Source organism: Numida meleagris, chromosome 21 (assembly GCF_002078875.1).
Source record: "Numida meleagris isolate 19003 breed g44 Domestic line chromosome 21, NumMel1.0, whole genome shotgun sequence".
NCBI classification, from domain to species: domain Eukaryota; kingdom Metazoa; phylum Chordata; class Aves; order Galliformes; family Numididae; genus Numida; species Numida meleagris.
The window spans coordinates 2,049,806-2,074,645 of NC_034429.1; the positions used below are offsets into that span (position 1 = coordinate 2,049,806).

Below are 24,840 nucleotides of genomic sequence, written 5' to 3' on the forward strand. Positions count from 1 at the left end.
GCTGAAATTGCTTAGGCATTGTCATTATTATTATATGCTGTACACATTGAATTCTGTACAATGTATTGCCAGAAATCCTCTTGCTGACTCAGAGCTAAATGGAGACTATTCACTTGCATAGGTAGCCTATTTTTCCTCATTCTCAGAGATCCACATGAGTTTTAAGAATGTGAAGTTGGCTCTTGGGAGTACTTTGCATTCCAGCTGAATATCAATAAACAAATGATGTCAATGACTTCTCTTGTCAAGGCCTGTTTCTTGTTGGTTTCTTTTAACTTGAATTTCATTTTGCAGGAAGTGATGTCTGTGGAAGAGGAAACTACTTCCTGCTACTGCCTCTTGGATCCTTATGCCTGTCACATTCTCTTAAACAGCTTTGGAACTTATGCACTTATTGGAGAACCCCTCTCTGAGTGTGCCGTCCGACAGCTGAAAGTTGCGGTTTTTGGCTGCCTGTCTTGCAATTCTCTGGATTACAATTTGAGAGTGTATTGCATGGATAACACACCTTGTGCATTTCAGGTATGTGATTTCACGTGGATATTTTGTTTTTAATTCTTTTTTTTTTTCCCCACAGAATATTAACATTCCTTTATTCCTAGGCCTACAGCAACTGTTCAGAATTGAAAATGAATCAGAGTATTGTAATTTGTTATGCTTCTGCTGCATGACTTAGTGCAGGTCCCTTCACTTCTCTGCAGTGTTGGGCCACTTGTTGATTTACACTGAAAGAGCTTTAGGACTACCAAGCTGTCTACTTATTCACTGCCAGGTGGTTGTAAACCTGCTCTGCCAGTACTCTAGAGTGAGCAGAAATCACACCACTACTGGTAACACAGCTCAAAGCTGCAGCTGGGAAGTGAAGAGAGGAGGCTTGGGCTCAGTGCTTGGCTGCATGAGCACAGGCAAAGCTTGCTTGCAGCTGAGTGCTGCTCCAAGGCAAAGAGAAAACCAAAGCCATTATCGTGTGATGTATGGTACTTATCACGCTCATTACCCTTACCTTGTCATTAGTCACTTGAAGGATTCCTCTCCTTTTTACAGTATGAGCAAGAAGAAAAAAGAATGTATTGTCATAATTTAATTACTGCAGGAAAAGATAATTGTGCCTTTCTCCTTTAAGAAAACCTAAATTAAACAAAAAAAAATCCCCAAGTGTAAATTAAAATTAATATGACTTTCCTACATGGCATTCCAAGGCAAAACAATAAAATTCACGGGCTTTTGTAGCCATGGTGAATCAAGGAGCTTTAACAAAGTGTTTTTCTTTTGAGAGCTGAAATGGAGACAGTTGTAACTGAATTTTTGCTTCCTCTTCCTATTGTACAGAATAAAGACACAAATCTTAATGGAGCACACGTTAATATCTATGTGCTCTAATAAAAGCAAAGCCACTGAAAGGATGGTTAAAGACTTACAATAGCTTTGTAATTATACCCTTTATAATATTCATACAATTTGTGGGTTAGAAGTATTTTCCTGGATGTATCTGCCTGAAATTCAGAGCCCAAATTCCTTCTTCAGGTACTTGTTGAACATATCAAAGCAACTTTGCCTCAGATGTTCACAGTTCAGTGGCTCAGCACTGGTCATGAATAAGCCCCAGCTGTATTCATTTAGCATTGTGCAGCAGTTTTATAACATTTCATAAAAATGAAATTCTAATTTTTGTTTTTAATATGTTTTTAGTTAATGTTTAATGTACGACTTTATAACGTTCTAAAATTCCTAGAATTGTATAAAACTCATCCTGTTTTACAAACTACGGTGACATTCAGCAAATCAACCAACGCTTCCAGGATTGCTTGGGGTCAACTATGAAGACAGGCATTAATGAGCTGCACTATCCTTATGGTTTCCTTCTCAATTACTGCAGTCCTAGGGAAGGTTTGTTGGTATTGATACTGAAGGATTCAAAAGAGAATACTCCTAAGTAGCATCAAGTACAGCAAAAGAGCTGACAGAGGCTATAGCTTCCCTGGAACTCCAATGGTGAAACACGAAGGCAGTGCCTGTTGTGGGACCCGTGACAGGAACACTCCACTGCTGTAGATGGGCTCGGTACCTTTCACAAAGATGAATTTTCATCAGTTTTCATCAGAGTTGGTATTTGTTTCTAATAGTAAAAAGTTCTTTTCTCCTCTGCCATTGCAGGAAGTGGTTTTGGATGAAAGACTCCAAGGAGGACAATTACTGGACGAACCCAAACTTCTGCATTTCAAAGGGAATACCTTCAGTCTGCAGATCTCTGTGCTTGATATCCCTCCTTTCCTTTGGAGGATCAAACCATTCACTGCGTGTCAGGTATTTGTCAATGCTATTTGTTTGCATTTTTATTCAGAGGCAGTAAGAATTTTCACTGGTACAGATGTAACACAAGACAACTCTCTCCTATTTTTGGATGGTGCAGTTTTAATCTCTAAGATGATAGTAAAACGCATTGCATTATGATTTTCACAAAACCAGAATGAAACATTTCCAATGCAGCAGAATATTTAAAATTTATCTTCTAATAGGAAACAAGCTTGTGCTTTTCCTTATTTAAATTACCTCCAATGGAAGGACTATATGCTTGATATAATTTATCGCTACTGAAAATGTTTTTGATATCTTTGTGATTCCAATTTCAATATAATTATGAATATATGGCCGAAAATGAGAGGATATATGTCAGTATTTAAATGTCATGAGTTCAAATTACAGCACGCATATTCTTAGAACTGATGAAGAGCAAATTATTTTTCCCGTAAGACATTAATTAGAGAGGCTGTTGAAGACAGGAAAGTATAAATCAGAACATAAGATGAATTTCTGAATGTATTGGTTACTGGAAACTATAAGCCATGTGCTGGCAAGTAGAGCGAGCTGGTATTTTGAAATACAAGTCTTTCATCTTGAATTTTGGCAAAAAAAAAAAAAAAACCTTCAACGTGGTGACATGGAAGCTTTCTATTAATACAGCAAATTAGGATTTGCTTCGACTCATATTATAAGAACAATCCCATACTTTGCTGTCTTTTGCTTTGTTGCTCAATCCTTGAGAACAAAGCTGTACGATACAAGGAAATGCAAATGTCAGAACACCCCTAGACAGAAATCCATTGTCTGAAAACGGCCTTCTAATGGGTGTTAAGCAGATTAGAACCAAACATACCTGGGTTATCCGTGTTGCTCTTGTCCGACTGCTTTAGAAAACAAGCAGAAGACTTTCCACAGCCCCATTATGCAGAATGTGTTAGTTAAATGCTTGGTGTGCAAGAGAAAAATATCGGACAATTTTAATTGAATTAGCCTTCCCATAGTGATTGCTTCAAAAACCAGACATTACTTTGGTGAAACACCCCCTGGCCTTTCTCCTGCATGACAGCACCTCCTCTACACAACTCCACTAATAGAATACGCTCCTGCTCGAGGTGAATGCTTCCGCTGCCTTGGTGTGTACAGAGCAGAAGCTACTGAAGTTGCAGTGGTTTTTCTTGCTTGTTAAGATTGCTGCAGAGAGGTGTTACAACCACGTAAGGAGGGATGGACTAGAAGAGCCAAAATAACACTGTGCCATAAACAAGACCAACAGCTGGCAGGGGACAATACGCGCTGCGCTCTCTGCAAACAACTTTGCTGATAACCTAAGCACAGAAACGTGGAAGCCAGAGTAGAAAAAAGTCTCGTGGTTAAGAGTGGGGGGAGGATTCTTCCTACCTGATTATTTCCTGCCATTTCCTCAGGGCGTTGTCTCCTTTGCTGGTTGTGAGCCCCTGATGCTGGGAATGTTCTAGGGCAGCTCAGGAGCCTCAGAACACTTGTGTCTGGGTCAGCACTTTCCTGCTGCTGTGTACAACTCCTATGAATAAATATATTGTTTATGGTATATTTAACTCAGGTATTTTTGTTCTCTGCTGGCAAGCAATGGTCCAAAGTTTCAAGTCAAAATTAAACTACAGGGTGCTGTTAAAACAAGTCATGACAGCCAGTGCAAATGTCTTTGCATTAAATCTTTACACGTTGCAAAGACCTCACTTTGAATCTAATGCAAGTGGCGCGGTCCAAAGCAGCCATTAAATTTATTGCTGCAAGATAAAAACAAGGACTAAAAAGTCAGAGGAGGGATTCCTAATCCATGGAAGAACTCATCAGGGCTGTGTTTGCTTTAAGGAAGACTCTGATCACAGCGAGCACTTGATGTTTTCGAGAAGTTTGTGCAGATCCTCTGCTGGCAGAACAGTCTGCCACAATGCTGATACTGAAGCCAAATAAACATTTGCATTTTATAATTGAGTATCATTTGAATGACAGCTGAGGAAGACGATGATTTTTTTCTTAACAGAAACTGCTGAACAACTTGCACTGGCTCACTGAAATGTTTTCTGCTGCCAGCTCTGCTGTGGCTTCGTGCAGTGTTTACTCATTTCTCTCCTACGTACCAATGCTTTGGGTTGTCTAGAACAACTGAGAAGAGCTGATGCAATGAAACCATTGTCAGACACTACGATGAGGAAAGATTTATGTTAATGATTTCTCAGATTAGCAAAATCCATTTCAAGGCTCGAAGAGACAAATCAGCATCATGTACAAGTGCAATGCTAAAGCAGTTAATAGCAGGTGGCAGTCAGCACAGCCCAGAGAAATTCTTAGTGTGTTTGATTGTTCTGGACATCCTACACGAGCTGGTGCTTGGCATCCTTCCCACCACACTGACAAGTAAATAGGGGGAAGCCTTAAGAACTGGGGTGGTAGAGCAGGAATGGGCTGGGGGAAACACATTAAGAACCAGAGAGGCCCAGGGTTAACAGCAGCTGTTTTGCCTCTTGGAGGATCCAGCATCTGTAGCTACGAGATGATTTATGTTCTTTCTGGCTGCTAGGAACTTAATTATAATGTGAGAACAAAGTGCAAGCTTTCAGGAATTTAAACATCCTAGTATTATCAAATGAATTGTCATTCATTAGTGGTGGGCTACTTTAAGTTTGTAGGGATATTAGTAAAAAAAAGCAATTGCAGACAAAAATCATGGACTCCTTTTCCCTGTTCTGCAATGGTTACTCCTCCTCTGCTTCTCAATCCCACTTCCCCACCCTGGTGGGTGGTTTCTTTCCCAGGAGGTCCCATTCTCCCGTGTGTGGTGCAGTAACCAGAAGCCACTGCACTGTGCCTTCTCACTGGAGCGCTACACCCCTGCAACCACGCAGCTGTCCTGCAAGATCTGTGTCCGACAAGTCAAGGGGCACGAGCAAATCCTACAGATCCAGACATCCATTCTAGAGGTAAAGCGTTTTGTTTTCGTTTTGTTTTGCCAAGCTGTGTCCTATGAGACAAACCATGCCCTGTTTCTGCCCCTTCTAACTCATTGGCGTTTCTCATGCCTCGTTTAACACGGCAGCAAGCACAAAGCATTAAATTCTATTCCCAGCAAAAATCGAAAGGAAGCATTTTCTGAGATTCTAGAACATTAAAACTTGATTTATATATGAGATGATGGTGATATTTTTCTTGTGAAAAGTTTAAGTATCTTGAGAGTTAAAGGACAGCTTGCCTGGATGCTGTTCGGCCACATCCACAGCAATGGTGTCCGAGCTGGCCATGCCTCCAGCAGCAAGGAGAACTTCAGCTACCTTTCTTAGGTTAGTGAGCAGCTTTGTTGATTGTTTAGAAAGTATCCAGACATCTCTGGATTAACAATCTACATCTGTGTGCTAATAGCACCATGCAGAGAATGTAGAATAAGTAAAACCTCAAACATCGCTCAGCTAAAAACAGTGGGACCTACCTGTCCACAAGTCCCCAGAGCGTGTCCCAGTTCTGTCCTCAACCAGATGTGCTGATACGGAGAGCTTCCTCATGCCTCTGAAAAGGTGAGGGGAGAGTGAGGATTATTTGACTGTAAAATAAATATATATAATCAACAGCTGGGCACTCAAATCATTCCGTGTTTGAAAATGTGCCGAACTAACCAGGTAGCAGCAGCTTATCTCACAAGAGCAGGGCATGAAAGCTAATATTGTTCTGCAGATTTAATTTGAACAGTCAGACAATGTGATGTATCTGCAGCACCACTATTACTCTGCATGGATGACTTCTGGAATGTGTCATAAATGTTATATGAAGAGACTCCAGCATCCCTGTTATTGAATATTTATGCCGCATTGCGCTGAAACAAGCAATGCATGGGAATGGGACTCTGTTACACAAGACCAGTACAAGTTCATAGGAAAAGAATGGGCCCATTCTACAGAAAGGACCTGGATTCCATAGAGGATTTTAATGTGGAAAAACTGACGAAATTAAAGAATTTAGGTACTTCTTAAAAAAAAAAAAAAGTCAGAAATACATTTGTGGCTGCGATTTAGGCTTATGCAACTGACCAGTCACTGCTTCATTGCACTTTGTAACCCAACAATAAACAAAAATTCTTGTGAAAGGGAAATGGCAGTATTTCAAAGGTTTTAGCAAGTTTCTTCACAAGTCAGGAAAAGAAATACCCTCCTAGCTGTTATGTTTTCTGTTGTCACCTCTGCAAACTACAGATGGAACCTCAGACACAGTTTGATGCGCTCTTGCTCCACAAGCAGCCTTGGTGCAGCAGCACATGTACATAGGCGTGCATGCTGCAGGTAGATCCCTGCATAACAGAGGGCACTCACAGGACTCTGGTGCTGAAGGGGCCGTGCAAAACTCCTGTCTCACTTCCTGGTTCCTAACAGGACCTTGCTGTTACTGTTCTGCACTGGAGAGCTGCCTGCAGACCTCCGGGTCGGCACAGAACCTGGTGCTGCACTGACTGCTTTGCTTTTATGTTCTGTGTAGAATGAAAGAGAAACCATTGCATTCTTTGCACACGACGACAGCAACTTCCCTGCACAGATGGGTGCAAAAGCATTCAAAATCCCGTACTCTATCAGACAAAGAATCTGCGCAACGTTCGACACTCCCAATGCCAAAGGCAAAGACTGGCAGATGCTAGCACAGAAAAACAGCATCAGCAGGTAATGGAAAGCAATTTTGAAAGGTGAATGTGTACATATGCAACAAGAATAATTTGCTGCTACTGAGTTATGGGGGTTTTTTATTTGCTGGTATTAAAGATGTGTAAATAGTAACCACCTTTCTTACTGTCAAGGATACACTGTAGTTCCTATGTTCTTTTATATATAACTAGGGACTGAAAACAGGAGCTGCCTTCCTCTCTGAATAAACCCATCCCACCTGGTGTTACATTCTAAGCTCAAGTTGTAACCCACAATAGTGGGGGATTGGTAAGTACAAGACTCAGGAGAGATTGTGGCAGTAGGTTCCCAGGAGCACAGAGGAATACTTAGAGGAAGCAGAACAGCTTTCTGTTGACTAGTTCCTTTTCACAGGATTGTCAGTAAACCCAAACTGAACCCGGCAGCAGCGAGTCACAACATTCAATCATTCTTCAGTCCTGAGGAATTTTTGCTTTCTCAGGGAACTGAAGGCCAGTGTGGAATAGAGATGACAATGGCTTGTGCAAGACTGAGTTGGGGACAGCTCTGTAACTGCTGATTCCCTTGGACGCATCTGGACTGTGCAGCATGCATTTGTATAAAACTAAATTCATAGGTAGCAAAAGAACGTTTCTTCAGCAGTTTAAATAACCCAAAATGAAGTTACAAAATTTAGATGACTTCACAGATTTTCATCTAGCTGCAATCTCTAAATGTCATCATGATATTCCTCTATTTAAAAATAGTAATCAAAAAAATAGACCACTGCCATAGTTGTAGTTCTGTTAAGATATCTCGTGACAGGAGTGACGTTCTGGCTTTAAGTCCTCATTCTAGACAGCAATCTGTTCTCTCACGGTACTGAAACTCTGAGTAGCTTTACTACAAGAGACTTCTACAAAGCTGGACTTGCACTGCACCCACGCACGCATCAACTGTTCATTAGTTAACTTCCTACCGGCTTTGGAGGATTCCCTCCTCATCTAATTAGATCTTGCTGAAGGTTTCTTCTCCTAATCCATCTGTTCCACCTTTCCTCCCTCCTCTCAGGAATCTCTCCTATTTTGCTACACAAAGCAGCCCATCTGCGGTCATTCTGGACCTCTGGGAAGCCCGGCACCAACACGACGGTGACCTCGATTCCCTAGCCTGTGCACTGGAAGAAATAGGAAGGACACACTCTAAAATCTCAGACATAACAGAAACTGAGATTGAGGAGCCTGACTTCAACTACAGCAGGCAAAACGGACTTTAGTGTCCTCTATTTCCATTGAAGAACCGATGGCCAGCTGACTTTCACACCTGAAAAATCTCTTTGGCAGGGAGGAAAATAAGGGTTTCTGCACACTGCCCAAGGAAGCAGACGCGCGTCTCCACAGTGCCCTTTTCAGTTGGAGGAGCAGAAGAAGCCCTATTAAAAATCATCTCAGTAATAAGGAAAACAAGCTCTCCCTGTGCTACAGTCCTCTTTCATTTAAAATTCATGTCTCAAATTCAAAAGCAGGACTACACATCAATCATTCCCAGGGGCAGGAAGGAGCGAGGTACAGAGCTGTGCAAGGTAAATATTATGACATCCTGTATTAGGAAACAGTGATGCTAAAGACGAATACAACACCTAGTAAAATGTAATGCCTAGTGCTAACCAGTGGATACTTAGAGCCACTAGAGGTTAATTTCAGTGTAAGGGTTTGTCTTCTTGGGGCCTTGAGTCCCCTTTGTCCTGTGTTTCCAACTTAACGCACCTAAAGAATGGATGTAAAATGTCATTTGCTAGCATCATGTTGATTCTGTATTTGCTGTAATTTAGCTAAAGGACAGCTGAAAATCTGCCCTTCTCCTGCTCAAAAAGTTGAGGAATTAATAGATTGTATAATTATTAATAGATATCAGGTGTCACCCAAACAATTCACGTTACAAATTCAGTCACTCAATGAGTGTATACCCTTGCTGCAGATTCTCCTGCCTGTTCTGATTCCAAAAGAACAGAACAGAGCCCTTCTCTGTGGGAGCAGTGTTTGTGAGCGCGTGAGCGATGCCCTAAAGTTCTCAGTTTGCAGAATTTCACTAGGTCAAGAACTGTTTCTTTAGGGGTGGATTTAAACAACCAAAATGCGGGAGGTTGCCAGCCTTGTTTTAGCAAGTTTACACTGAATGAAAGCTGAAGGTGAATTCAATCCACACAGCTTAATTTTGGTTTATGTTCAGACTGACAGAATGACCCCCACCTCGCACTGCCAGAAACTGGCCTGATTTATTGCACAGCTTGCATGCTTTGCAGGAGCTAGAGCTGGCTGCATTACGTTTGGTCTATTTACCCCCACATCCAGAAAGGAGCTAGTAATTCCCATCATTTTTTATCCATCTCATGCAAATAACATTTATTACTTCAACTGAACCAAAAAAAACCAAACAAAAAAGCTGTCACTGTGAGTCAGCATCCTGGCAGAACTGGTACCAAACCAAATGCAACCAGCTTTTTCACCTGTATAGCCTTTGAAATTTACCCAAGGTACTTGCATTGGTCTAAGATCAGCATGACAGGCCCCAGAGCAGGTACTTAGTGGGGAAATCCATAATCATCCAAAACCTTTTCTTTATCCGGGATCCCAGATCTGAAAGTACAGTCAACAGCTCTGGCTGTGACTTTGCTTGTTCTTGTTGATCTGAAATGGCCAATTTCATGGCTTTCCCAACTCAGCAGGCTCAACAGTCTGAGACGTACGAATACATAGACTTCCCCAACCATTTTTTTACTAACCATGTTAGTATTTCATGCAGTCTGACATCAGTGTTCCTGTTTGCAACGGGAAATCATAACGGCTGCAAGCGTATTTAAGACTGAGACAAAAATACCAGCTTATCTGGCAGCAAGCTGTCACCTCTTCCAGCAGCACACGGTTCTGTCTGTCTTTGAATTATATTTGTAGTGACTTCCATTCCTCCTCCTCAGAAACTTATTTTTCATTGGACAAAATGTCATGAATAAAAAAAAAAAAAAAAAAAAGAGAGAGAAAATGGCATCCACAGAAAAGCAATGGAATTTTAGTGAGCTGTGGTTGTCTGGGAAACCTGCTACAGTCTCTCTCCAGTTAATTTGTTCTCAGCTTCTCCTCAGATGCAGTTTTAATTTGGTTGCTGCTTTTTTGAACCGGATCTCATTAGCCACCCCAGCAAAGACCCGGACACGTACCCTGCCAGTGCCACAACACGCCCTAAGGTTTGGTTGTGGTTCCTGCTCTTGTTGTCCAAACCTGATGAGCCACACACAGCACCTGTGGAGCTCAGACCTTACAGCCTTCCTCAGCAAACACTTAGTGTGTTTACATCCTAGACTGGGGGAGATGGGAAAAGCCTCTGCCCAGGGCCACCCAGCTCTGCCCCCTGTGCAGCAGGGAGGATCCAGCCCTGTGCAGACTGATCTCCACAGTGCACCCGCAAATGGAAGGGATCTGGGTTCTACACCAAAATCCACGTCCGACCCCAACTCCCATGAAGTCGGAGTTATGTACTGAAAGGAATAAATGTCAGGTTTGTTTTTGTTTGTTTTTTTACAGTGGAAAAGAAGCTGTTCAGTTTTGAGCCCGAGGTAAGATTCCAATTTTGCATTGCTCAGTAGAGTATTGTTCTGTTTCCTGGTCTTTGTTCAGTTATGCCAAAGCAGCAGCTTTGTTGCTGACCTCCCTTTTGTGAAGCTACACTGAGAACTGATTTCTTCTAACCTACTATTGTTTCCATGACCTTTAGTTGTTTAAATGGACTAGAAATGTTAGAATCTTATTTATCTCGCTGGAAAGGAATTGGAAACAGGAACTAGACTTCCAGCCTACACTTCTAATTTTTATTGATCGAGCTGTACTGCTGTGTTATATAGGATCTGCCATACTACATTGTACAAAACATCCATTTAGCCTTGTAGTATTTCTAATTGTGACCAGGACTGAAAGTTTAGGGAAACGGTCTTAAGAAATTAGCTCAGTATTAAGGGACTTCCTCAGTCAGCCCACTGCTGCTATCCGACAGGAGAGCAGGCTGAAACACTCATTTCTCACCGTGCCCACATTCTGTATCAGTCACAGAGGATGAGGATCTTGCTAGAGCACAAAGCCACAAGAAATGCCTGCAAGAGAGTGCAGGACTCCTAGGACTACAGTAACTGCCTTTGCTGTGCAAATTACTCAAGCTAATGCATCATCAGAGTGGATGCAATTGCCTGAACATCCAGAAAATAAAATGGTGAAGAAAAACCATGTAGCCTAAAGATAAGCACGAGAGGTGCCAGGGAGTATGTCACACCATGAACATTTTCCATACAGAGGAAATTGTTCTCCCTGATAACTCTGGTCATAGTGGGCAGCGATCAGACAATGAGAATTTAAGTTAAGACTTCTGAGATCTCTGTTCCCTTTTCTCCCACTCCTGGGAAATTTGCATTTCTTGTATCTTAGATATCTGGTGCAGATACGCCTGTTTTCAGACGTTCCCTTTCTGTTGTTTTATGTTAGTGTCATGGGATGATATTAATAAAACTTAGCACTTTTAATTATAGAGGCTTGCACCAGTTCTCCTCCCTTTTTCCTGTGCTGTCCCAGTTTTAGAGTGAGAAATGATAACATTTGGGGGGAAATGTCTCTGCTACCATATAAACGAGGCAGGCACAAATGGGTTTTGTTACCATTAACAAACAGCAAGGCAGTACAAGCAGATGATGTTACATGGTGCTTGCTTTCCCTATTTCACAGTAAAAAGCAGCTTTTTTTCCCCACCAAAGGCTGCTGCAAGGATGCTTTGCAATACAGTATTCCCTCAGAATGATAAGTTAGAATTAGTGTGTAAATGTTATATACATAGATATGTTGACAAGGATTTGCAATCTTAACATTCCAGGAGCATAATTTTAACATCCGTGTTACTAAGATATTTGAGATCTGTATTCATGGGATTTGATCCCAAACCCAGGCGTGTAAAGGAGCTCCTGCTGCAGGATTTGGGGCCAGAAACCCAAATCTGATTCTTTCCCTCTATTTTATGAATTATGACTTTTGAAAAATTAACAACTCTCCTCGCAAGCCCAAAGGCAGCAGACAGAACTGCAGTGCTGCACAGGGGAGGTCCCACCAAGCTGCCATGGTGAGACATCACCAGGCAATCCTCTCTGCTTTCTTCCATCTCCTAAGCACTTCCAGATAGCTCTGTGCTGTGACTCCTTTAAGGCTAATAGTCAGATTTTTTAAATAACCTTCGATTTTCTCAAAGCAGCACGCTGCACACCTTTGTCAGACTGCAGCATCACAAAGCTGAGTTCCAGTTCTGCAGCCCTGCTAGTTTACACGAAGATACGTTCAGCCACCAAGGGAAGAACCCTGCTCTGTGGGTTTACATTCTAACTTCATTTACTGGAGCTAGTGCCATAAAACCACAACGCGCTCCTACAAAAGTGTTACCGGGCATTTTGTAACAGACGGAAAGATAGCAGCACCATTCTCTTACAGCACAGAGAAGTATTGTTGTTATTATTTTTATCCCTGGCAGCAGCTGCTCCCCCCCAGGCCTTGCACACACACACAGGCACTGAGCACGAGGAGGGGGCTCCTGGCCAGCCCACCCCTTGACACCACACTGCATTCCGTTCCTTTCATGCCACTTGAAAGACATTTCTACGAGCACATTTGGTAACATTCCAGCTATTGTTTTCCACTAGGAAAATCATCGAGTATGGATACAGCAAAGCTAAAACAAGCAACAAACCATGGAGGCAATTCTCATCATCATCTGGATTTTTTTATTTATTTATTTTTTTTGAGTCTGTTTCAGCCTGTGAAACACAGACCTTAAGCAAAAGGCTGCACTCGATCTCAGATGGTAATTGACTGAATGAAAACAGGGAACCATAGCCAAGTCCTTAACAACTGTGAATGAGCTGCAGGTTCGCCCTTCCAGCCTTTGCGTTACGACTTCGAGCTACACCTAGGAAGCCCTCGCGCATCTTAGGCAGTAGTAGAGATGGTTAATGCCATTCACCAACAACTTCTTCCGTGGTGAACCTGCTGAGGAGTGTTTTCTGTGGGCTGTGATAGGTGCCAGGGAAAATTATTCCCCTTGCTCAGTTCCTGCTTTGGGAAAGGCTGGCAGCTGCTCCACACCCGTGTGTAAAATGCACGATATCCTCTCCTGCATAGATAGTCATTGTCTAGCTGAAATTGCCTAGAACTCACAGGGTTCCTGGATGAATACAGTAACTTAAGCAGTAGGAGCAGAGCACAGGTATTGAGAACTGCAGCAGCACCACCTCAGTCCACCGACAAAGACCACAGATCATTTTCTAATAACACAGTCTAGTCCTTCTCTCTCATTACCAATACGAAGATATACAGTACCAAAAATCTCTTTTCCACCGTGGACAAACAGAACAACCTCTCTAAGAGTAAAGAATCGCTCAGAACCATTCAATAGTAACAGTGCCTGCAGTGCAGACAACAGAACCGATGTTTCACTCATTGCTGCAGGAGAAAACCCTGCCAGGATCCACGTTCACTGTTCTATCCAAAAATAAAATAAGTGTCTAGGAATTTGCCACTATATTTTTTCGTATTAGAGGTGAATAGTACAGACTTTACTAGTGTTTCTTGTCTGGGGCTTGGGTGGGTAGGGGTGTATTGTAATTTTCAAGCTATTGCAAAAGCTGCTTTTAAATAAGCTGTGGAGTTGTGTTGACTAACTGGTTTGTGCTTTACAAGGGAATCCAGGTGAGCCGGGGTTCTGTGGGCAGCCTCCTTGCCTTGCCCTCACAGGGTAACTAGAGCTGAAGTCACTTGTGAAAATGTAGCCAAGGGATAGGGAGATTAGATGGCCCATCCCTGATCTGTAATGTAGTGTCCTGTAATCTAATGAGATTAGCCACTCACCTACCGTAGAACCGTGGTTTCGTCAGCAGCTACTTAGTTTGTCTGCCCCGGTGTGATAACCTTGGTTGAGAATGTACTTCTGCAGATTTCAGATGATGTCAACCCCCAGTGTTACCTGCTCTCTGTATATAAATCTTATTGTCTAATCCCAAAAGGAAACGTGTAGCACAATAGCAAGTTAAGGGTGCTGTGCACCGAGCCTGGTGTAAGTTTTTTTCTGATCCAGCAGGAGGGGGAAGACATGGAGCTAACAGCGGGTGTACTTGATACAGAGAACAAGAGAGTTTCCTAACAAATCCTCACTTAGGACTGGCTGAAGCTTTGTTTTTGCAGTTTGAAGTTGTAAGACCTGGTAACTCCCTTACTGAAATTTGGAATATTTCCATAACAGCAATGATATGTTTGCAAACGATTCTTTCAGTTTCCCCATTCACGCACTGAAGTGAGAGGGGGAGGGAGGAATATTTCCACGTACATTCTTTCCCCTTTCGAGCTAAAAAGCAGATACCATGACTGGCTCAGGCATTTCCCAGTGCATCAGTAAGCAGGACACAGTGCCTCACTGGGCGTGCAGCACGTATGTACTTCTTGTGTATATTTGGGAACAACCAACTGACATCACACAGCTTGTGACTGTGGAAATGCAGCTGCCTCCTCCCACCCCGTAATCAAACTCATTCCCACTGCAGCGCTGCTCTCAGTTTATAAATGGGTACGAGAACTTCAAATGCACAGTTTGCCGATTTGGAGGAGGCAAAGTAGAATGCTGGTCAGTCTGTGGAGCCTTATGCACAACAAGAGCTAACTAACTGAGCGTTTCCAACTTCCAAAATTTCTGACCGGCCTATTGGCAAAAGGAGGGGCAGGTACTTTGACCTCACACACTAAATACATACATACATTAATATTAATAATAATATTCTTCTGTAAGGAGACCCCTTTTGTCTTCTGCTCCCCTATTTTTTGCAATGAACAGGTTCTGAAGCGTTGGCTTTTGCTCAGACAGCTGAGCACAATTCCCTCCCCCTTTTCTCCCCATGGTTTAAGTGTGTTTAGAACTGAAAAAGGAGCAGAGGTTTGAATGCTTTCTTTAGTATGAAGCTGAAGGAGTAAGAGAGAGAGAGAAAGAAAACATTAAATAAAAAGCATGGCCTTGGCTTCATACCACACTTTCTGTGCCTTGTTCTATCGATGTAAATTCTGAATGTTGTACAGTAAAATACTTGGGAAAGACTCCTTGGAAAAGGCTGCACTGGCTTCTTTTTTCAGCACATGTACATATATAAATATATATACATATATATATTTGGTAATGCCAAACAGCTGTGTTATATTGTACTGAAAAAGTAATAATGGACAGTTTGGATGTTTTATGTAGAGTTTGCAAAAATTGTATGGCTATAGCCTTTTGGAAATAAATGTACAGACATAAATTACTGCATATCAGTTATTTATGAATAAAGAGTCTTTTACTGATATCTCAGATTTCGGTCCGAGTTGGCACATTGATTTCTGTGATGAAACAAGATGTTCTGACATGAGAGCATCACTGGCTTTATACATGAGCTTTGTATGGGAGTTTGTGCTGGAAAACCACGTACTGGGCACCACTGCCCAGCAAAAACTGCAAAGTCTACAGGAATGCAGCCAGAACTGAAGTTTACCATTTACTGACAACACTGAGCCAATTCAAGAATATCTTCCTGCTTTCATACCAGTCTGAGCTACAACCCAAACAATGCAAATTACATTCCAACTTAAAACTTGTACATATGCGCAGACAACTAAATGAGGCACTCCAGTGGGTTATCTTAAACCACACGTTCTTGTCCTTGGCACTGCAAAACCAGCATCTATTCTTCTGTTTTGTGCTGGATAGGAGCACCTGCCCATGCTGACCGTTCCCTCCAGAACACAGATGTTCCTTTGCGACTCTCAACAAGTGGCTGTGCCTCAAATCCTGTCTCACTGGAAATGAAGCAATGAGTTCTCATCCATTTATTACGTAAATGAAATCTTTTGGTTTGTAACACCCTTCACGGGGAAGCACCAGCTGATAACTCATGTCTCAGTTAATCCTCCCTGTACCGACAAGCTCTTAACTTTAGATCTCTCTTAGAAGACTGGAATTATCCGGTTAGAAAACAGCACTCGGTTCCGTGATCAGAAAACCTCAGTCTAAGCCACCACAGCCTGACAAGGAAAGGGGCAAGTGAAGGGAAGAGTTATCCCTGCTCACCCTCTTCATGTGTACAGACCTCTGCTCATCACTGGTGGGGGCACAAGATCCTTACTGTAGGGTTATATTTTAATTCATTTTCAATAGCTTAGATACTGCCAGCCTTACTTCACTGTCTCAGCAATGGGGATAACCCCTTACAACCCTTATCACAGACATCGTAGCCAGATGCTATGTTTACATGAAGTCAAAAAAAGGAGATACAAAAACTTTCAGCTTTCTGTTTGGTGCAACCTATGCCTCTTTTCTAGATTGACTGAATCTACCCTCCAGGTAAGGCTGTCACATTAACCCGTGCAAATGAGAATGTGGATGCGGCACAACCCTGAAGTGCAATGTTATAAAAGATATCACTAATACATATTTATCACAGGATGCTAGGACAAGCTTTTATAAGTCAAGATACATCTCAAACATTTCATTACAGCCATTTCAGTTGTCACCCGGGACAACCTACACCATATCACGTGATGGTCACCCTTCATAAAAAAGACACCTATCCTATTAACTGCCTTAGACATTCATTGTAAAATTACTCATCATCAATTACGTTTGCAGATAAATAATTTAGGTTATTGTGATTTAATGAACAGCCACTTGGAAGTTTTGCCATGAGTAGAGGCTGCTGTCAGAGCATTTGGAAACAGTTCTGCTCTCCCTGACAAACACAGAAGGGAAACGTTCCATTATTTACACACCACGTTCCTTACACGAGCCCATCTCCCTCGCCCACATCTGATGTCGCACACTAATTGAGCTCCCAGCATCCAAAGCCTTTTCCCATTTCGACTTCCAAATAGAAAGAAAGGGTTTTTTCCAAGAGAGCTCTTTAGGAACCTCTTGTTCACAGTTGAATCCAGTGCCTGTTTCGCCTTGAAAGTGTGCTTCTTAGGGCATAATAGAAACTCGTACCTTCATTTTCTAATGAGGTTGAAAATTTAGTTAGTTACACTAGCACCCGCGGGGTCAATAAGAGACGTGCTTGGTTTGATGGAGCTGCAGATACTCCCATACTCATTGTTAAACAACCCATGAAAAGAAGACCTGGGTTATTTAACAGAACAACATGAGACACGCGAGGTGTTTCACCCAAAAAGAACATGGAAGGAGGAGGAATAAAAATACAAAGGATCAACTGTCGTGTTCCCAAAGCACTGCCCCTATGTTTTACAAGAGAAACTTGAGTGCCAAGCATTAAATCCTGACTGGAGGCAGTATCCAAAAACACAAGAATATTTTGCATTAATAAATTGAATGCTTTTGTTGTTCCTTTGAACTCTGTTTATACAGTTGCTACAATACGAAATTGCTCAACAACTGGAACGCAGTCACCACTTTTACACCACATTGCTTCCAAGCATACGGCCTCACACTGTAACCTGCCAGCAAAGCCACGAAGCACAACCAGGGAAGAGTTCAGAACAAGGTGTGGGGAAGTCAGTTCAAATAACTGCCCCCTTCCTTATTCCTGGACAGGCAAACTACACCACACCTTCTTTACCTTTACCCCTTGTTTATAGCACTGCAAAGCATGTCTAAAACGTGGCCATTACCAAAGTGACTGCTAGGAGACCACCAGTCTTCCAGCACAGGGTCTGCTCCCATCTGCACGGTGCCTGGGCATCTTCCCTCTGCTCACCTTCTCTTTTCTCCCCATCCTGTCTGCAGGTGCCTCAGGGCAGCAGCTACAGTGCAAAGTCCACAGTGCAAAGCCCAAGGGAGCACTGAATCTGGCAGAGTCCTTATTTTATATACGTATACGCTTATATAAATCTTCCTATTTCTGCAAGTGGCTTCTTAGGACGCTACGCAAATGCAAGCACTCCCCTGTTGCTTCCAGACAAGGCCAGATTAGCAAAGAACCTCGATGTTACCGGGTAAATCTGTTATCAGACCGAAACCAATTCATACCCTTCTGAACAGCCAGCTAGCGAACCCAGCAAGAGAGGCAGGAGGTAATCTCAACCGATGCAATTAAAGTTATATAATTACTCTCATTCACCCTCATCTTGTACATTCTTGGGGATTTTTGTAGGACCAGGCCTTATTAAAACACGTGCTGTTTGCAGATACCTGTCTGGAACATGGGTGGGATGTCAGCTCACAAGCTCAAGTATGAAAGCACTGATGAGTCTCAAGTTACTGCAAGCAAGGTGACACTGCTGGAACATCACACCCACCACTGGAAGAAGCTGGAGGTCTGAACTGAAATCCAAACACCTACCAACTGTTACTTAATACAGTGAAGGGCCTGTCTATTCTCACTGGTGAATCTATTTTGGTCCTCAAAATCAAGATGCCTGACTTGGATTCAGTTTTATAACGCACTGCAGAGATGTGCTTGGAGGACACTTGGTCAAGAATGTGTAGCTGCGAAGCTGAGATCAGAAAGGCAAATTAAAATACAGGAATTTGTACCCAATGTACAAACATTTCCTTGTTCTGAATTTACATAGCAGTTGGGGGGGGTGCACACACTGCACACGGTTGTCTCATGCTCGGTTCTGTTCTGTCTCAGAACGAGCAACAAGAACAGGATCTGCAAGGAGCAGCGCAGTGACCTGAACAGGTCACAGACTCCGTGACATCAGCTTTCCCCAGGGCCCTGCACACAGAGCAGAAGATTCTCGCAGCGCTAATGGAGCTCACGCAGAATCCTCGGCAGGAGCAGCAGCTTTGGGATGGATGAAAAAAAAAAGATGGGGAGGGAAACGGGTTCTCTCCCTGCATGTGTGTTTGTTTCGTTTTAAGGCCATTTGGCTGCTTACTCAAATCCTCAAACCCTTCTGTTGCGACAGGAGGCAGCAATGGAGAGAACTACTGCTGGTGACAAACACCACGGACTAATTTAAACTAAACTGAATAAATCCCAATCTGTCCTCTGCTAAGCAGCCTTGTGCTTTTTGGTGGGTTGGTTTTTTCCCCCCCTCTTCTACTTGTGAGATGGTCAATTTTACAGTCAGGGTTCCCTCCAATATTTGCTCAGCTTCGAGGCAATCTTCCCCTATTTTCTGTTTGTTCTTTAGCTTTCTTTAATAAATAACAGCAGTCGCTATCAGATTCAAACCACAGTAGTGGTCAGAGCCTCAAGTCCCACAGAAAGCTTTGCTCAAGGAGAACAGAACAACAAAGCAAGCCCAGCTACCGGTCTGTGCTGCTGCAGTTGGCAGCCAGCGACCTGAGGCCCCTGTAATGCCACCACTGCTCCCCAACAGGAGGGGAAGGCATTGTTCCCATACGTACTGGCCCAGTTTTAATTAAAACTTCCAGGAACTTCCCGCTCTTGGAAGTGCCACTGTCCCAGAAATCCAGAGAGCTGTCTCTCGCTTCTTACTCATGCCTGCTACAAGGATCACTTTGCAGAACTAATGAGAAGGGGGGGCTGGATGGTAACTAATGACATGAGCGCAGCAGCTAAGAAATTCTCATGATAGAGGAAAAAAAGTAACACTGGTTTCCAGAATTACATAAAACATCACCATTTACTGAAGCCTCCTGGTCTCACTCCGTCACTGTGAGCAGAGCATGAGTTCTGCTCTGCCTGCAGACACCACGTTTCTGTTCTAGACTGAGCACACTAACAGGGGCTGTACACTGACGAAACGTACGTGTACTCACACACACACCCCTAGCTTTGCCTTGGGATGCAGATATGAACTGTGCCAAAAATCCCTGGGATATGCAGGATGACAGTATTTTAATCCCTCTTTAGTGGAGAACCAGCTCGTTAAATCTTAACATGAAGGTTATTTTATTACGAAGTGACAGAGCTGAAGATTTACTTCCCCATTCTTCACCTGCCTTCTCCCTTCTGCTTATTCCTTTGTATTTGTTAATGGCCTTTCTCTTGTTATATAATCCTGTCAGGAGTGCAAAGATCTCTCTCAGGACTGCTCGTTTGGTGTAAATCACTCAGCCTGGGCTGCTGACAGGAGAAAGCGTACATGCCACGGCTGATGCAGAGAAGGAGTTCTGTCCTACGCTCCGGTAATTGTCACTGCATGATAAGTAAGTGCAAGATTTAATAAGGTCATAAAACGGAATGGCAAGAGCTGGTGTGATAGGTAGTTTTTTTTCATTAACATTGTGAAAACCTGGATTCAGCAGGACAATAAATTAGAGCGGTTGAGCAGAAATGACCTGTTTGATTATTCAATGCTTTCCAGCATCCCAGTGAAAGCAGAAGGACTGGGAGCACCTCCGCCATCACAACAAAAGTAAATATCTCTGGAAGTGCTAAAACCATTATTCCCTATGGCACCAAGCCGCCATTAGTGATGTCAAGAGCTAGAATCATCCTCTGCATTATTAAGAAAGCTCAGTTATGGGGCTAGGTTAGGGTTTTGAGTGTAATATAATTAATGACTTACGCAGAGGACCAGACCTGGGATTCTGATGACATTCTGTTTGATGGATCCGTACGTTCCCACATTCAGACAAGGCCCCTGGCTCTGCAGGAGCTGCTGCTGAGCGGCCTGGAGGTAACGCACAGGGAGCACCGTAACAAACTGTTGGAGGCTGGCTTCTCTCAATCGTTTACAACAGCCTCATAGAGGACATAACATAACACAAAAATACTTCTTCATTACAAAACTCCTTCCAGATAAACTTACACTCCAGAAGAACTCACTAACTGCAGGACTGGACCCAACATCCGCACACGGAGGGAGTGCTCCCCAGCAGCTCTCCTCACTGCTGCTCCAAAACCCAGGTTTCCATGGGCTCTAAGCACTGCAGTGCCGTGTCTCAGATGCCCCCGGCTCCTGTCCTCGCAAGGTTTTGAAGGCTGCGTTGCTTTCCCTTTCAAGTCAAAACCCAAACAGCACAGCGAGTCAGTGAAGCACAGCCCAGATTAAAGGCATCTGGGGACAGCACCGTGGAAGAACGAGGCACAGTGCCCACTGCAGCAGTAGTGAATGCAGAAAGCAGTGGTGACTGCCCACAAAGCAGCAATGCTGTGGTCCCCTACCAAGCCAAAGAGCGAGCTAAGGGAAAGAGGCAGGGCAACACCAAAGCCACTGAGCTACACCAATCCCCATCTGGTGCAGGATCTGCTGACTGCTCATCCTGGGTCCATTTCCAGCTGCAGGAGGGACCTTCGGCCCCAGCTACCAACTCAGTACCTCACCGACCCAATCCAATGATTAGAACGAGGCTGCAAAGCTATCAAAGTGCTGCGTATAATTAGTGTCACTAAGCACTGCAGTGTGGTATGAAGGGTGACACAGATTCTCAAGTCCACAGTGTTAGGAACAGTCACTGTTTCCTCGCACTCCTTCCTTACGTTTTCTACTCCATTCTGTCACGCTTCCCTAATGTTGACAGGGACATTCTAGAAACAGGAGCCCAGCAGAAACGTGGCATTTTCATTCTCACAGTCACAGTTACTTCCCTTCTCCCAGTATTGCTATTCCCCCACCAGTCAGGCGTTACCTTCACTGACCCGTGGTATCTCTATCCCCAAATTCAACTTCCAAGAACTGCACATGCCCCATTTACTCCTCGATGCGGGCAGAGCGGTTGGCACTTCATTTAAACAAACAAAGTAAAAACAAAAACACGTTTTACGCTTTCACCCCAGCACAACCCGCTCTAACAACTCCCATTTCACCCCAGCACGTTGTCAGAATTACGTCTGCAGCTCACGAAGCAGCTCACAATGAGGAAGATGCACACACCTTGGAATCACTCCTCTTCCCCCACCAAATGACAGCGCTCACCAACACCCCCAGGATGCGCACTACATCCAGGCCTTCCCCAGGGTCGCATCACAGAAGAACACACCAACAATTCCCTCACCTTTGTGAGTTACGGGGCACACGCAGCTGCTGAAAAGCCCTGATTTTTTTTCAAGGCACTAATTAAAAGCTGAGGTCTTTTGAGAAACGTCACCCTGTTTGTGGGTGATGAGCACTTTTGGAAGTTGAGCCCTCGGTTTCTTTATCCCCATTTAATTTACAGAGGCATTCAGGCAGCCAGCACTGAGCGGGAAGCAAGCGGCAGAGACCCTGGTTTTATGGAAACACCGATAACATTAAAATTCAAAGGAAGGAAAGTACATTAAGCTTAGGCTTGATTTACAAACTTTTCTAGGAAGCAACGGTTGTTTAAACAAGGTGTTATGATCAAACTAATTTATGGGGCTGTTGTACAGAGTCGTGAAACCTCTGTACTTAATATTTATGGGGAAAGAGAACTTAATAGTTTTGCTGCATACAAATTCAATTAAAATTGGACTTAGAAAAAGGTGCTGTGTTTTCTCCTTGCATTTCGTCCTCTGCTAATTACTTTTCCTGTTCAAAACCCTCTGCTATCTAATACACTTGGAGAAAGATCTCTGCAAATATCAGCCTCATTAAAACCCTGCAGTACGGAGATTACAGATGTGTAAAAAACGCGCGATGGTCTTTAAAAAAAATCCATTTTTCCCTGATATTTCTGGAAGAATAAGTAACACGTGGAATAGACTGTCATTTTTCTGGATGAGGGAGCGAGCTGTCATAAAATATCCTAGACAAGTGTGCACCATTTTACCCCTGCTTATTTTAATCCCACAGTCTATGGCACCATTATGCATGCAAAAAAGTAATGAGGCAGGCAAAGGTTATTGCTAGGGACACTTCTGGAATGAGGAGGGGTTGCCAATGCAGGAGACTAACCTCAGGCTATGTGAAATTGAAATTTTTGGATAAATTAATAACTCAACATGAGACCAGATAGTAATGCTGTCTGTCCCCTGCAGGGCTGAAAATGTCTTTTGGCATTAATAAAAAAAAAAAAAAAAAGGAGGAGGCGTTACCTGAGAAGTCATACAGAGAGGCAGTGTAGCTGTGCTGATGCCACAGAGGAACAGGAGCAGGGAAACAAATGGAAAAAGACAGTGCCCTTCCTCACTGCTGACAAGCCAAGTGAATGCTCCTGCTGGCTGTGGGAAGTCGCAAGCAGCAGCCAGTAACTCCCCCCATTCTTCCCAATGCTTTCAGGATCCTTTTTTCCTACCATTAACAAGGGAAATTGCCTCATTATCCTCATTATTATTCACAACAGCACCAGAAATTTTCCGAGGTATTTTACAGAGCAGATTAAAAAAAAAAAAAAACACCTGCTCCCAGAGCTGAAGAGTTTACAGCCTAATTTGCACATGCAGCTCCAGGTCAGACACAAACAGCGTCTCCAAAGACAGGCGAGGAAAGATGAAGATGGGAGCGATGACATCGCACCTTGCTTGCTGCTTCTACATGCAAAGCAGGCGCAGCGTTGGGCTGAACTGGTGACACCCAGACAGCCAGGAAAAAGGGATGGGGAGGGAACGGCAAGCGGAAGGGGAGAGCAAGGGGAGGAGCAAGCTATTGGAAAACAACACGAAGAAAGAACACCGCATTATGGAACCGCAGCAACCTGCGAAACCTGCGTGTTTACCCAGAACCCTCCATGCAGTGAGACAGCTGGGATAACAGCGCGCAGACATCGGCCAGGAGAAACTACGGACAAACAACAGCAAAACCAAAGCGTTGTTTTGTGTGGGTTTGGGTTTGTCTGTCTTAGAAAGGAAAGAAAGGAAAATTAGGAATAAGATAATCCACCGTGAACGTCAGGAAACTAATGCACTCCATTTCTGCCAGAGCCATCTACCAGAACTGTCAGGATGTGCTTGCACAAGCACCGTTGTGGGTATTTGGACGTAACTTATCAACTTGAGCCTCTGAGTCACGGCAAAAGCAGGGGACAGGATCTCTGTGACAGGATCTCTATTACAGATGGCGGAGCACTTTGCAGCACAGTTGCTGGATGTGCATTGCAGCACCGCTAAGCAGCCTGTGGCCGCCTTCAGTACAGTATGTGCGCACGGCCTCCGAAGTCTCATTATTCTATTAGACTTTAATGGCATTCATAGGTTGTTTGGGATTAATGAGGCAAAAGTCCTCAATCAAGAAGCAATTTAAGAGTACACTGCTAATTCCACAGAGTTCTGTAAATGAACTAATTCAATACAAGTTGACCTTTTTATTTTGGGGAATGATTGGTGTCTGTATTTTCCCTGAGCGGAGCCCTTAAGCAGTGGTGATTTGGAAGGGAATTTCTGGCCCAGTGACTGAAATCAATCACGTTGTGGGTGTCACGGACACCCAAGTCTGGAGCAACACACTTCCTTAAGCAATGTGCAGGTGACCCCACTGATGAGAGGATTATGACCACGTCTGTCTTACCAAGTAGGGAACACAGCCCCTAAGAGGGGCACAGTGAAAGAAAGAACAACCCAACAGATTCATTTTTAAGTCATAGAATGACGTTTCACAATAAAATCACTGCTGAACATTTCTTTTTTACATTTTTCTTTCTTTCTTAGCATTTACAGATCCCATCTTATTGCTGCAAGCATACAGACTGTCACTCATTATGCCTTGGGATGAGGTAATGACATGTCTGTTATGTTAAATCACAGGAGTCACAATACAAGACAGAATAGCAGAAGGCATTTGGAGATGCATGTTGACCAGCACAACTCATCAAAAAATGAAAATTCACCTTCAAAAAAAAAAAGAAATGTCAGATAATCTGTACCCTACAACTACAAAGAAAAAGAATTAAGCAATAACAGAAATAAATTTCTAGAAGTGGAGAAACTTTCTTCCTACATTGTAACCCTGTGAAACTAGATTGAATGCAAGGTATCATCACTGAGTACCAGCATCCTTAGCAGTGTATCTCACATGAAGGGGAGAACTAAGGAAAA

At 43.2% G+C, this 24,840-nt stretch overlaps 1 protein-coding gene and 1 long non-coding RNA gene across 15 annotated transcripts in view; one reads left to right on the forward strand and one right to left on the reverse strand.

The window, feature by feature from the left end:
- UNC5D (unc-5 netrin receptor D) overlaps positions 1-15,324 on the forward strand; it is a 261,651-nt gene extending 246,327 nt beyond the window's left edge. For 9 of the 11 annotated variants that reach the window (XM_021374802.1, XM_021374801.1, XM_021374803.1 and 6 more), the window contains 5 exons: positions 295-522; positions 2,155-2,304; positions 5,097-5,261; positions 6,802-6,980; positions 8,013-15,324. In XM_021374802.1, the coding sequence (XP_021230477.1) occupies positions 295-522; positions 2,155-2,304; positions 5,097-5,261; positions 6,802-6,980; positions 8,013-8,217 (927 nt within the window). In that variant the 3' untranslated portion in view covers positions 8,218-15,324. The remainder of the gene's footprint in view (positions 1-294; positions 523-2,154; positions 2,305-5,096; positions 5,262-6,801; positions 6,981-8,012) is intronic. The other 2 variants (XM_021374797.1, XM_021374796.1) reach the window with 2 other exon arrangements.
- The window catches only part of LOC110387065, an 85,564-nt gene that overhangs the window by 11,372 nt on the left and 49,352 nt on the right, over positions 1-24,840 (reverse strand). For all 4 annotated transcript variants that reach the window (XR_002432385.1, XR_002432384.1, XR_002432387.1 and 1 more), the window contains exons 2-3: positions 5,765-5,841; positions 3,700-3,841 (exon numbers count right to left, since the gene is read on the reverse strand). This is a non-coding gene — a long non-coding RNA (uncharacterized LOC110387065). The remainder of the gene's footprint in view (positions 1-3,699; positions 3,842-5,764; positions 5,842-24,840) is intronic.